Below are 13846 nucleotides of genomic sequence, written 5' to 3' on the forward strand. Positions count from 1 at the left end.
GTCGTCTGTGGTGGGGTAGAATGTTTGGGTAGTGGTGAGGGGGGGAGTATTTCACCAAAAGCTAACGAAATCTCAAAATCAACGTTGAAACGGTACCGTCCGGTTACGTAAGATATTACCTTTTTAAAAATAATTTTAATACTAGAAAGGTTTAAGTTTTTTTAAGTTTTACATATCAGTAAGTGTTAAAGTGTATCTCAAGAAGAATAAAATGTATGAAATATTAACTATTTCTCGTTATATTTTAATCGATTAAACAGTAAACAATTTTGGAATAAAGTACGTGTACAAGGTATGTTTCTAAGTGAACAGATGTTTTAACGTAATGTAGGGAAATAACAGGGCATTATAATATAAAGTGAATTCTCTTAATCATTTATGTAAAATCGAACATTGAACATTGCTGGGGGAAGAAACAAAAGTGTGTAAAGGATTTTTTTTCTGAAATATTATTTCGCGATAACTTCTTTCTATTCGATTATAAGACAATGTAAATTTACCATTGTCGAAGGGAGGAGGAGGAAAGAAAATTTAATCCAAAGACATGAAATTCTTGGGATATGTGACCGATTGATTGCACACTAATAAACAAGAAAAGAATGGATAAGAACAGAAGTAAAAAGAACAGGATATAAAAAGAAACTTATAAAACTGTATAAAAAGTACGCTTAGCACGGTGTAACAAGAACTTACATGCCATGAGAGGAAATATCAATAGGATTATTCACATTAAGACTGAGAAATCAGTTTTAAAATTATTTGAAGACTTGGACAACTCAAACATGACGATGGCGGTGATATGAATACGAAAGGTGAACAAAATGAAATTTCTGCATCATATCCTAAATTACCATGGAAAGAAAGGAATTAAATAATTTGTATACCTATATCAGCGTTGTCAGACACAGCCTAAACGGAGCGTTTAGGCTGTGTCTGACAACGCTGATATAGGAGCGCTCCACTATAACTCGTTGCTTGCTCCGGTGCTTCCACAGACATAAGCAAGTTCACTCTCAGACTGGACGTCTCTAGCACCACAACCGGTTTCGGAGCTTACAACTCTGACACTACTGACCTATATAGTCGTTGCAATCTTTCAATCAGAATTCAACAACTCTGTATTATAAAATTCTTAGAACTTTATTTTTTTCCTTTTTTTAATAAGTTGTCCATATAAAAGTAAATAATTTTAGTCTTTAATCGTAAGAAATATTACAATAGTATAAGTCTTGGTTGTTTCGCACGTAAGATGATCTGTGTCTCTTATTAAAACGATGGGACAAATTATTCTTAATCAAGCTTCATTAAATAGGCCCATGGAATTCGAAGTAAGAAAACACACACACATGACACACAGTAGACAGACTGGATAAAATTTATAATTTCTAAATGTTTTAGATATAGAACAATTTTGGAGGGAGAAACATTTATAGGACAGATACGTGCGGTTGGCCTTCTTGCTAGACTCTTCGGGGTTGATTGAAAAACTTGTGCGCTATCTAAACATATTGAACACTTGTCTCAATCTGAGGATCGTCGTTTCACTGGAAGTAAAAACTATACACACACGTCCACTCTATTCGATAAGAGAGCCAAAGGATTGGTGCGTACCGCTTGTAAAATGTCATTGTGCGGACTAGTTGGTCAGGTACAGTATGTAATTATACACGAGATCAAGATAATAACTTGGCTGGAAGTCTGACGAGCTGTTCTCTATGAGAGGCAGTGAATCCCAGAAATCCATTCGCTTCTGGAAGAGGTCTTGCTGCATGGTGAGGCTGGGTCCTGCGCGGATCTGCATGTAGCGCAGAGGCTGCCCTGGCGACTGCGGCTCCCAGTCTGCGCTCGGCGTCCTGCAACAGCCAACAATCACTTTGATTTTCAATTCGATGGAGACAAAATTTTATTTCTCTTGTCTCATATCTACGTATAGAAAGCTGAAACTTCAACTTCTCATCAGTGCCGGACGGTGGATTTCAAAGTTAGCCAACTTCGATTCTGATTTTCAATATACGGAATTCTGTATTGAAACGTTTTCAAAACAATTTCAATCCTACCACTACACGCTTGGAAATAAAATAACGTTTTCAAATTATTTTAATACAACACGAACTTTGAGAGAATAGACAATCCTTACAACAGATTTTTCTTCCATTGATTCAAACAGGTTTCAAATATAGTAGTGAACTTTACACTCCATTCAATACAAGATCCGATATCTGTATGGCTAGGAAGAAAACTGGAGCTATAATTTAATCAAAATTTGATCCAGCGTCAAATGTTTCTGGGAAAACTGCTAAGATAGGTTTAACACAAATATTTGAAAAGGACTATGTCAGACTATTTCCAGATAGTTATTGAACAACACATTTTAATGGGTATAAGTATAAATGAAGATAATTCTGTTAAAATATGCTATTTAACTAAGAGAAATGGAGAGAATGATCTTAGTGTCGTCGATATTGAAAGTGCACTTCGTGTATAGCAACTTTTTCTCTATAATGTGCTGTATTATTACTTTTTTAGATAGCCTGCTGTAGCCTACTTATTTCATTTCAGTACATAGAATTATTTGTTTTAGTAGAGATGTCATATTCCTTGTTTAAAAATACTCTTGGTTAAACATAACCTACAACAGTCGTGCTCTTAGATGGCAACCTGCACTCAGTGCATATACGTGGAGCTAGGGCAGGGCAAGGTGCATTATGCTGTGATGACGTAACAGCGCGCTAACTCGAGCTTTTCCCCAGTAGATCGATCCTTCTTGGCTTGTAGACTTGGCTCTCCTGATAGATGTGACAAATCATTTAAATGACTTAAATATTTCCTTCGAAGGTAAAGATCTCCTGATTATTGATTTGTTCAATAAAATTAAAGAATTTCGAATGAATCTTATTTGTGGACACAACAAATGCAAGAATGCAATTTGCCTCATTTTCCAACCTAAGCAAATTTGTGTCTATTATTACGGATTCACAATATGCTGCACTTGTGGAGTCCTTAACCAACTTAGATTTGAGGGACGATTTAGTGAAATAGAATCCCTCCAGTTGGATTTTCAAATATTTATGTCCTCATTTCCCGTTGATATATTCATAATTTACAAAGAGCCTTACATGAATTAAATAATATTAGTGAATATAATCTTCAAATCTCATATGAAAAAACGAAAATAATGGCTCTTAAAGGAAGAGATCTGTTAAGAGCAAAAATTTGCATAAATAATAAGCCCATCCAAAAACAAAGTGATTTTAATTATCTTGGTTAGAATTGTGTCATATATCCCTCCAGTTGGATTTTCAAATATTTATGTCCTCATTTCCCGTTGATATATTCATAATTTACAAAGAGCCGTACATGAATTAAATAATATTAGTGAATATAATCTTCAAATCTCATATGAAAAAACGAAAATAATGGCTCTTAAAGGAAGAGATCTGTTAAGAGCAAAAATTTGCATAAATAATAATCCCATCCAAAAACAAACTGATTTTAATTATCTTGGTTAGAATTGTGTCATATATCGGCAATAGAGATGTGCAAAATAAATTAAACAAATTCCAAACACTATGTGGTACAATAAAAAGAACTTTTAAAAATTGTAATAGAGCAACACTGTTAAAACTTTACAAAGTAATGGCGATCCCAACCTTGCTTTATGGGTGTGAAAGTTGGGTCTTGACTATCTCACAACATAAGAAAATAGAGGTGCTGAGATGAAATTTTTGAGACAGGTGGCAGATTATAGACTCATAGACAAAAAGAGAAATGAAGATATTAGAAAAGAATTGGAAATTCAGAGTCTAAATGAAACAATCATTGAATACAGACAAAGATGGCAAGATCTTATACAAAGAATGGATGAAGATCGTATACCACAAATAATAAATAAGTATAAACCTGTAGGTAGAAGAAATGTCGGCAGGCCACGGATGAGAAGGTCGGATCAGTTTTCTTGAAGACGGAACGAGCCACAAGGCTTATGCTGTGATGATGATGATGATGATGATGATGATGATGATGATGATATTCACAGTTCCCTCCACGCTTCGAATGGAATTAATAGATTTCAAATGTGACAGGCTTTCTTGAGGTGTAGTTCAAAATAACTGAAGATATAACTACAGTCTATCATATCTCATCTCATCGTTTTCCACATCTGCACAGGCATACAACAAAAGTAATGAGCATGTTTGGTACGACGTACTTACCTGAGCAGGTTTCCTCTGTTCTAAAAATGTGTGAAACCAGCCACAGATCACAGCTAAGCGATAAGAATTTGACATCTATGATTCGGCCGCATTCGTGTAGATCGATTGTTCCAGATATTACTCGTCTGGTGGCACAAACACACATGTAATGCCTAGCATTTTAAGTTTACGTCTGTTTCTAAAACACTGTTTCTGTTTAGAATTTATTTTGTCAATGTAAATGCAATAAATTGATTTATAGTGTTTACATTTTGTTTGAAAGACGATCCTACACCCTCATCTTCTTGCCCCGATGGCTCCGCCGAGTTCCATAGCAGCGAGTTCTACTCGTTGCCTGGTTCACTCTGTACCCTCTCGCCCTAGGTGAGGCTTCAGTGCGCTTCGTGAGCACCCCTGACATACAGTAGGCCTATATGTTGTTCAATTACACATATGTATAAGACAGAACTAGTATCTGAAATTGTAATGCTTTCAAAAAAAATCTAAATTTCCTTTTGTTCATGAGTTGTTTCACGTTTTAATGGTGTTGAAGAAATACTTTGTGAAGATAATAGTGCTAAATATTTATTTTGCATCTTATAAAATCTGGTCTGATAATTAATAACTGTATTATAAAATCTATTTATTTTATGTAGAGGATCCAATTTTGTTAATAACGGTTCATATGGGTAAGAGAGCAGATAAATGATTGAAAGAATTTTAGTTTTGTCCTTTAAATGTGCAGAAATTTGATTCCAATAAATGTAACATTGTACAATTCCTTAGCAGAACGAAAAATTAAATTTGTTCGAATCAAATTTCTGCACATTTGAAAGACAAAACTGAAATTATTTCAATCATTTATTATCAAATACACTACTCTCTTAAATTGACTAAACATATTTGGAATTGAATCAATGGCTTTCCAAAAACACGCTGTGAAATGTTTCACATAAAACAATTTTCATCTCGAAAATGAAGCAAAAACGAGTAAACTTGTATTAAAGTTTTTTGTTTGAAATATCTCGAAGAATGACCCCTTGAAATTAATGATATTGCTTACAGTTCACTCTGTATATGCAAGTGTGAAAAAAATTAAACATTTATTTTGAATTTTTAAAAGCCTGTGAACCAATGACTAGTTTCATTTACACTCATATAATATGTAAATGTGTTTACCGATGTAAACATCGGTCTATTCTGCGATAACAGTGCGAGGCATCTAATAGAAAATTCCACTGGGCTTGCGGTACCAGAGTGGAGCATCATATATGGAGGACTCTGTTTTATGTGTTGTGCGTGATGCAGCGATGTTGTGTGTGGTGGATAATATGCCGTATCGTTGTTTATACAGGGACATCATTTTACTTTTACTTCAATTTTTATTGTACCTGAGTTTTTAAATGTACTTCACTCCCACCCCTTCTACTAATGAAGTTCAACCGTCCTCCACACAGATCCAAGACCGCATATACAGTCATAGTAGCCTTACGGGCATAGTAAACAGTACGTTCCAAAAATATGTTCGCGTTTTCCAGTGACGAAAGAGCTTTCAATATTGAATCATTTTCGCACAGGTACTGTCGTCTGTTTGCCTACGTCGTATTCCGGTTTCCCCTACGAGCTTTTATTCGCCAGCTAGTGGCTAGGCTGTCTTAGCTCCTTTCTCAGAAAATTAATTTCTGTTAGGAATTGGATGTCTACGTAATATTATACAACTGTTTAAAATAACTTAAATAAAAGGGCCTCGTTAAGTAATTAACTGTCACGTGATTTCCTCCCTTTCTACGACCCTACGACGTAACCACTTGGACGGACAGTAGATAGTATGTCTGAGTAATTTTATCTTTTCGGTTCGGGCAGAAGTGAAGTTTGAATTTACAGTACGTAGGGTACTCTTTTATAGAGTAGGTACAGAATTATTTCAACATGAGTTACTAGTACGAAGAACAAAACTGGTAATTGGGATTAGGTACAATAGTCTATAGTGCGATATTATGCACATTAGAACTGAAGCCTGTATCGAAATGAACGGCCACCATTTAAAAAAATGTGTTTAAATATCCATATTATGATTATTTTTCAATTTAACTTCATTCTCTATATTGTACGCTAATGTGCTGTAGACAGTATAATATACAATGCATAATGAATACGTCCACATGGACAGCTCAAGTTCGTAAGTAAAAGACTCATTGTTAATACTGTACTGTATTTTGATTAAACAAAAACCTAATGAAAATGATCAAACTCAAAATTGCGATATTTCCTAGTTTACGTAAATGAATGAACTACTTTTCTTCCCTCCTATACCTAGTAAAGTGCTTTGTTTGTATATTACGCCAGTATCATCGAACTCCAGTCGTGGAACAGGGTAGCAAACGGCGTTGATCCAGAGGTATAGGCAAGTTAATATTAAAAATGTTAGTAAAAATAAAATGATGTCCCTGTACAATGTAATCTTAGGCTTCATTGTGATGATATAATGTAAAGTGGTGATCATGTTATTTTTGCGCACTATTTAAGTAGGCCTAGGCTATATGTAATGATCCTGCATCTATGTAATGTATACCACATTATTTACTTTATGGTTGTCATATTTATGTGTGATTCTATTATTCTTGTGGTGCTGTGTACCTTCCGATACCATTATCCGAAAACTTATACTTTTGGTTGACGTGTTCCGAGCTTTACAAAACCGCTGTAACTGTTCATTTGAAGATACAGACCCAAGTTTGATGTATCACATTGTCCGTTCGACACTTTGTCGTGTTGGTGATTTCAATTCCTTACCCGAACTTAGCAAAGTCAGTCCAGAGCTGAATCATCTTCTCCGACATCTTGAGGTCTGGATGCTCCGGAGGCCACTCGCCGAACAAGAGGGGCAAGTGGAACAGGTAGATGAGATCATCACAGTGACTCACTCCTGCAGAGAACAAGGAAATAATTATTATATAATATAGGCCTATCATGGAGAATGAATGACAATCGCGGATTCTCGTTATGTTTTGTTTCTCATTGTAAGAAGTATTGGGAAAATGATATAAAAGAAAACAATTACAAATTTCAAAGCATGTGTGGGACGATTAAAAGAACATTACAAACAAAAACAACAAAAGAAACAAAACTAAAGTTTTATAAAGTAATGGCAGTTCCCATCGTGACATATGGATCAGAAAATTGGGCCATGAATAGATCACACAGAAGATTATTAGAAACGTCAGAGATTAAGTTCCTCAGATACGTTACAGGATATACTCTAAAAGACCATATTCCTAGTTAAACAATAAGACAAGGACTCAAAATTTTCAATTTAAATGAAAAAATACAAAGTTACAAACAAAAATGGCATGAACTTATTTTAAGAATGGATTCTTCTAACCTAACTAAACAAGCATTATTATACCAGCCACAAGGTCACACAGATGTGGGACGTCCTAGAAGACGATGGGAAGACGAATTCTGAGAGCGGAACGGGCCGATGGCCTACCATGAAGATGAAGAAGAAGAAGAAGAAGAAGAATTGTTACGTAATGTTTTTAATGAAAAAGTAGGCCTACCTTTTTGCATGTAGTTTTGACACCCGTACATAATTTCGTCTGTGTACGGCAAAAACTATAATTTGTTTAGTTGAATGAAACAACGCAACAAAGTTATTTTTCTGTCATTCATCTTGAGAACACAGTTGGTGTCCCGGATAGGCCTACTTTTCCCTAGATTGCTATCTGTTCTGGTTGCGATTTCTTTATACAGTCGAACTTGTCCAATTCGAACGTTTTTAATTCGAATTCGTGAATAATTCGAACTTTTCCCACGGTCCCCTGACATTCCTATGCAATGCAGCGATGAAAGATGACATGAAAGCCAACGAAATTCAGTTCTAAATTACGAAAATCAACCCACAATATAGCGCAAGCCAGAGTGCTGGGCATTACACATAATTCAGAAGGAACGCAGGTTTCCATTGTTATGCGTGCTTCCACGAATACAGGATGCTATGTTGAAGGACAACAGGAAGAATATTTTACATACATCGAAAATTAAATTCTAAAAAGAAACAAAAGTATCCAGCTTTTTAAAGAAAATGTGTGAATGTCCTGTATTTTATCAATGTTGTAAAAATCTTCAATAAATGATTTTGTTCTTACTGTATTTCCTTGTTTTTTTATAGAAGAGGTTCTGGGTGCGATTCCAATGCTGGCTTCATAAAGTTAGTTTGTTGGTTTGAACAGTCTCTCTTGAAAAAACGGCATATTTTAATTAAAATGCCTCTGGCGTATAAAGCAAGAAAACGATTATTGAAACTTTCTAATTCGAAATCGTAGATAATTCGATTTTTAATGCTCCCTATAACTTCGAATTAACCAAGTTCTACAGCATTACTGGCAGCTCATGAAGTTAAGGTGTGGAGGGGCTAAGTAAAAAAAAGTCAATATAAAAGAAAAGTATTGAAATTTTAGAGACACAAGTTTGTTGTGTAATGAAAACATCTTGCATAACCTAAGTTTATTTGTAATGCAATTAGTAAGAAATCAGATAGTTCAGTTCGTAGGTGTTGACTTAACGACAACCGCAGACGCAAATTTTAATTTCAGTGATGATAGAGTTTTATTTGTGGTGAACAAAGTCAAGTTTGCTAGGGTCTCTTCAGAGTTCTCCCCTTTACCATTATCATTTCACCAAAACGTCCTACAATCCTCTTTTCATTATCATTACTGTATCGAAAAATAGGACACTATTTGTGTTTGCGTGACACCGAATCGAACGTTCTCCGTAGTGAATATTCCTCGTTGTTTGTTGAAAGATCGTAGTGGTGGTGATGGATTTAAGGCGACTCGTCCATCTGCTTAACCCTTTGCAGCACATATTAATTTTTATGTTCTTCATTTCATGGATCATAACAAAGCTTCGATAATTTTTTTTTTTCAACATTTTAACTCTGCACACAATTTCAAAACACTGATGGCTCCTCTAAGTACACTCAAGAAGTGGTTCCTTGGTGGAATATCTGTGCCATAAAATTTCGAAAGAAAGAACAACCACTATGCTGCAAAGGGTAGAGACACCGGATCTCTCTAGTTTCTTGCTTTGGTGACGAAGACATGACAAATCATGTAGATCTGTGAAATAAGGTATATGAATTTAATGGTTGGAGAGGACTGCATAGTGTAATGCACGGTGCAGCTGGTTTTACTGGTCAGCACAATCGGCACGCAATTCATTCCATCACGAGTGCACAAAAAGTCTATTTGGACAGAATTACTTAGGGATATTCCATGGTCCTTCCTACTAGTACCTGTTCACCTCTGTAATGTATTAGTATCGTAACTAAAATTAGTATATAGTAATGACTTTGTGCGAATCCCATATAATTGAGGTGTTCCCTGGAACAACGACTTATAATATAATGTAATTTTTCCGTTTCCAGCATATTCATTCATAGTGTTCTGCTCAAGGATAGGTATTTCACTGCAAACCCGGCATTATCCAATCTTTGCTATTTTACGCTTTTCTCTTAGCCTCTGCATATGATCCATGTATATTAATGCTGTCTGTAATGTGATATCTTCTTGTGCCCCGAACGTTTCTTCCATTTATCTTTCCTTCCAGTGCATCCTTCAGTAGGCAGTTTCTTCTTGGCCAGTGACAAAGCCAATTTCTTTTCTCTTTCTGATCAGTTTCAGCATCATTCTTTCTTCACCTACTCTTCCCAACACAGTTTCATTTCTTATTCTGTCTATCCATTTTACACCCCCTGATCTCTACGAGCCGCTTCCAGCGCCACTTCCGCGATCGACCGACGACCACTCATTGACAACATCACTCCGCTGGACATATCATGGGAACTAAGAAACATAAAAAACTCTGCTGCCCCCGGACCAGACCAAATCACCTACAACATACTACGCCAACTTTCTCCCAAAGCACTAAATTATCTTGCAGAACTTTACACAGGATGACTCAGACTCGGGCAGATACCAAAGCGCTGGAAACACTCCCACATTATTCTATTTCCTAAACCAGGCAAAGACGCATTTGACCAACAAAACTACCGACCGATCAGTTTGACAACAACCTTAGCCAAATTAATGGAGAAAGTTCTTGTGTCACGACTGCACGTCTATATGCGCAACCTCAATCTAATCCCGACCACTCAAGCCGGATTCCGACCGGGAGCGCAGCTACACGATCAGCTGATAAGAGTGCTCACTCCCATTGAAGAGGCTAATACACGTAGACACTCACATCCTTAAAATCTGCCACACGAAATCACACGTTGACTCTCCAGCTTCATATCCAAGTGAACAGGACAGGTGAGACTCGGAAGGAACGAACTTTCTCGGACCTTCCGAATAGAAGCTGGAGTCCCACAAGGCAGTGTCATATCTCCCACTCTGTATAACATTTATGTGGCAGATATTCCCCTCCCTAATAATCCGTTAGTAGGACTGGCACAATATGCAGACGACGTCGCATATTGGGCAACACACCCCCGACTCCCCTCCGCTAGGAAATTTCTAAACGCAACACTCAGGCAGTATCTAAATTGGACCAATACGTGGCGGATCACAGTCAACACAGACAAAAGACAGATATGCGTCTTCCGCTCAAAACTCCGCACTCGTGTCCTCCAGAACAACCCAATCACAATAGCCAACACTCAGCTTCCACTCCAGCGAAATCTCACATTTCTAGGAATATCCTTCACCTCCAAACTCTCCTGGACCGAAGTAGCTAAAGAAACCTGGAGGAAATATAACGCAGCCACCAGAGCAATAAGCTACCTAAGTGGCATCAATCGACCTGGCTGTATAACCGAAACACTCCTCCACCCATACAAAGCATTGGTTCGATCCCTATGCATACATCCCTCCATTTTCCTCACACAAGCCCCTCCAACGACACAATCAAAATTCGAAGCCCACGAAAGAAGAATTCTCCGCCAAATCTTCCACCTGCACAGTCGCATCAGAAACAACACAGTTTACACCACGACAAAAACAAAGCCACTCTTCACACATCTAAACAACATAAACAGGAAATACACACATTCGGCAGTAAATCGCGTATACACGCAACGCATCTTCGCAAATCCACCGAACACAAACAACAGAACAACACTGGAGAAACTCCTCTACAACTACCACCAGCCCCAAGCACGAAACTAAAACACACAAACAAAACCGCAAACACGTGTTGGAAATTTGAATACTGCCTGAGAGGACACACGGTAGCAACAGAGAGGCAATTCAATAAAATAACTCTACCCCATGAAAGTCTCCATAACCATTCAGACGCTTCTGCCACCGGAAGAGGAAACTTTAAAATCTCGACAAAAAATATGTATGTACGTACGTAAATATGCATGCATACATACCTAGTGTTCTGCCCAAGAGCAGGTCTTTAACTGCAAACCCAGTATTTTTCATTCTTCCCAAATTCTTTCTTTCCTCTTAATCTCCCCATAATAATACATTAACGTTGTCTATCAGGTGATATTTTTAACCCCGAACTCTTCTCTCGTTCACCATTCCTGATATGTACCATATGTATATATATATATATATATATATATATATATATATATATATATATAAATACTAACTACTCCCCTACAAATATAGCAAATCAACAAATTAGGCCTACACAAAATAAAAGGAATCAGTCACTGCAGTCACACACCTACTTGCACTTATGCCAGAAATAGTTTCATATGTGTAAATATATTTATATGGTTATTTATGTACAATGGCTGGAGAGGGCGTTCTGCGCGTATAAGACCCTAAATCGGCCTCTGGCTCAAAGCCAGAAATGTCAATAAACAACAACAACACCCCCATTTTTCTCCATAGCCACATTTCAAATGCTTCTAGTCGCTTCTCTTCACATCGTCGTAATGTCCATGTTTATGCCCCCATACAAAGCCACACTTCACACAAAGCACTTCACTAGTCTCTTCCTTACAATTAGGTCCGCAAAAGATGTTTCTTTTGCTATTAAAAGCTTCTTTCGCCATTGCTATCCTCTTTTTGACTTCCTGACAGCAGCTTATGTTACTATTTTACACTTAAGTATTTGAAGATGTCAACTTGTTCCACAGTCCCATCTAGAATTCGTAAGTTTACCTTCCTTACATTGCTTCCTTCATCTTGTTTGCATTTATCTTCATCCTACACTGCTCACACTGTCAGTAGCATGTCCCTTATTTCCAGGAAATATTGAATCGTTAATAACACATCTCCCTCCTGACAACTTATTATTCCTCTTTAGCTAACACAGCGCTCTCTAGAAACATTTTGAATAACGTTCTGCGCAATGCTGTTGTTCCAGATCTAAAATGTTTGATGCTCTATAGCTCAAATTCATGCTTTTAGTTAAGTTGTTGTTGCAGAGAACGCCTCAATTAATATTGAATTTTTCGTGTTTCACTGCAGAATGTTCTCGCGATTTGGCTTTGGATTGTGGCAAATTGCGTTTGTTTCATTTTTGTTCCTTTGCATGTTTATGATATTATTCCTATGCTGAATGGTGATAATTTGAATATTCTTTAATATTCGGTGATTATGAGCAAATTCATCCGGGGAGTGTGCAAATTAAATACAAAAATTTGTATTATAAAAATAGCTGAGGTTACATAACCTCCTTACATTAATATACCAAAAAATTCTAATTTCCTCAAATTCTGCTGTAACAATTGATTTTTAATTTCATATTTTAGCCTATTACATAAGAATTAGTAGCAGAATGATCTACAACTTCGACGCAAGACAATTCAAGGATGAATGATAATTTTAATGCACTCTCTCGAATGGGTATGTGATTTAGTATTAACAATAGATCCTTAATGAAAGTGGCAAGAAAACCAGCATTATTTAGCCTGTGTGTCTTAGGTTGTGATAGGTTGCAATGGAAATGTTTCTAGCGTAAAAATCTCACCGTAATCTGTGGATGTGTTGGCAAACACAGACGAGAAGCTGTACAAGCCGCGGTAGTCGAAATGGTACAGGAAGACATTCTTGTGGCCCGCGTCCCGATGAAGGAGCGCGCTTCTGTGAAAGCCGTGCACAAATGATCGGTCTGTGAAAGCCTGTAACAAAATATAAAACTCATCATTATACTTGTAATGATCTCAATACATATTTACTTTCCCACTTATGAGCCGTGATAACTGATCGTCAAATTATCATATTATCTTTGAGTAGTTATGTTATGCACTGATAAATCAGAGACTAAAATATGTTGCTCTTTATCCAATTATAAATTAATCTTCAGAGGTTAAATATTTAGAAATAATTATTGATAAACATCTAAAATGGGATAAACAAATCAATTACCTTTGTAACAAATAACGTAGAATTATATTTTAATTTGTTCAGTTACGAAATTAATTGCCAATGGTTGTACTACGTACGTTTACCTTGCCTCATTTCAGTCTATAAATCAATATGGAATATTAGGATTAGTACTTATAAAACTAACCTTAATTCATTAGGTTTATTACAGAGAAGAATAATTAAAATAAGTCTAAAAGACCTATTGATTACTTTACCGAAAAATTTTTTTTAGAATTTGCAGTCTTGAAAATACCTACATCAAATTATTATTATAAATTTATGTTATATTAAATTTTATACATAAAAATCACACATTTCTGA

At 36.3% G+C, this 13846-nt stretch overlaps 1 protein-coding gene across 1 annotated transcript in view; it reads right to left on the minus strand.

Moving 5' to 3' along the window:
* Positions 1-1119: 1119 nt before the first annotated feature.
* Positions 1120-13846, minus strand: part of LOC138705919 (juvenile hormone esterase-like) — a 61014-nt gene continuing 48287 nt past the window's right edge. Inside the window, exons 6-8 of the mRNA XM_069834687.1 lie at positions 13128-13278; positions 6984-7116; positions 1120-1853 (exon numbers count right to left, since the gene is read on the minus strand). Coding sequence (XP_069690788.1) covers positions 1637-1853; positions 6984-7116; positions 13128-13278 — 501 coding nt within the window. The 3' untranslated portion in view covers positions 1120-1636. The remainder of the gene's footprint in view (positions 1854-6983; positions 7117-13127; positions 13279-13846) is intronic.

This window comes from Periplaneta americana, chromosome 9, assembly GCF_040183065.1.
Source record: "Periplaneta americana isolate PAMFEO1 chromosome 9, P.americana_PAMFEO1_priV1, whole genome shotgun sequence".
In the NCBI taxonomy this organism is placed as follows: Eukaryota; Metazoa; Arthropoda; class Insecta; order Blattodea; family Blattidae; genus Periplaneta; species Periplaneta americana.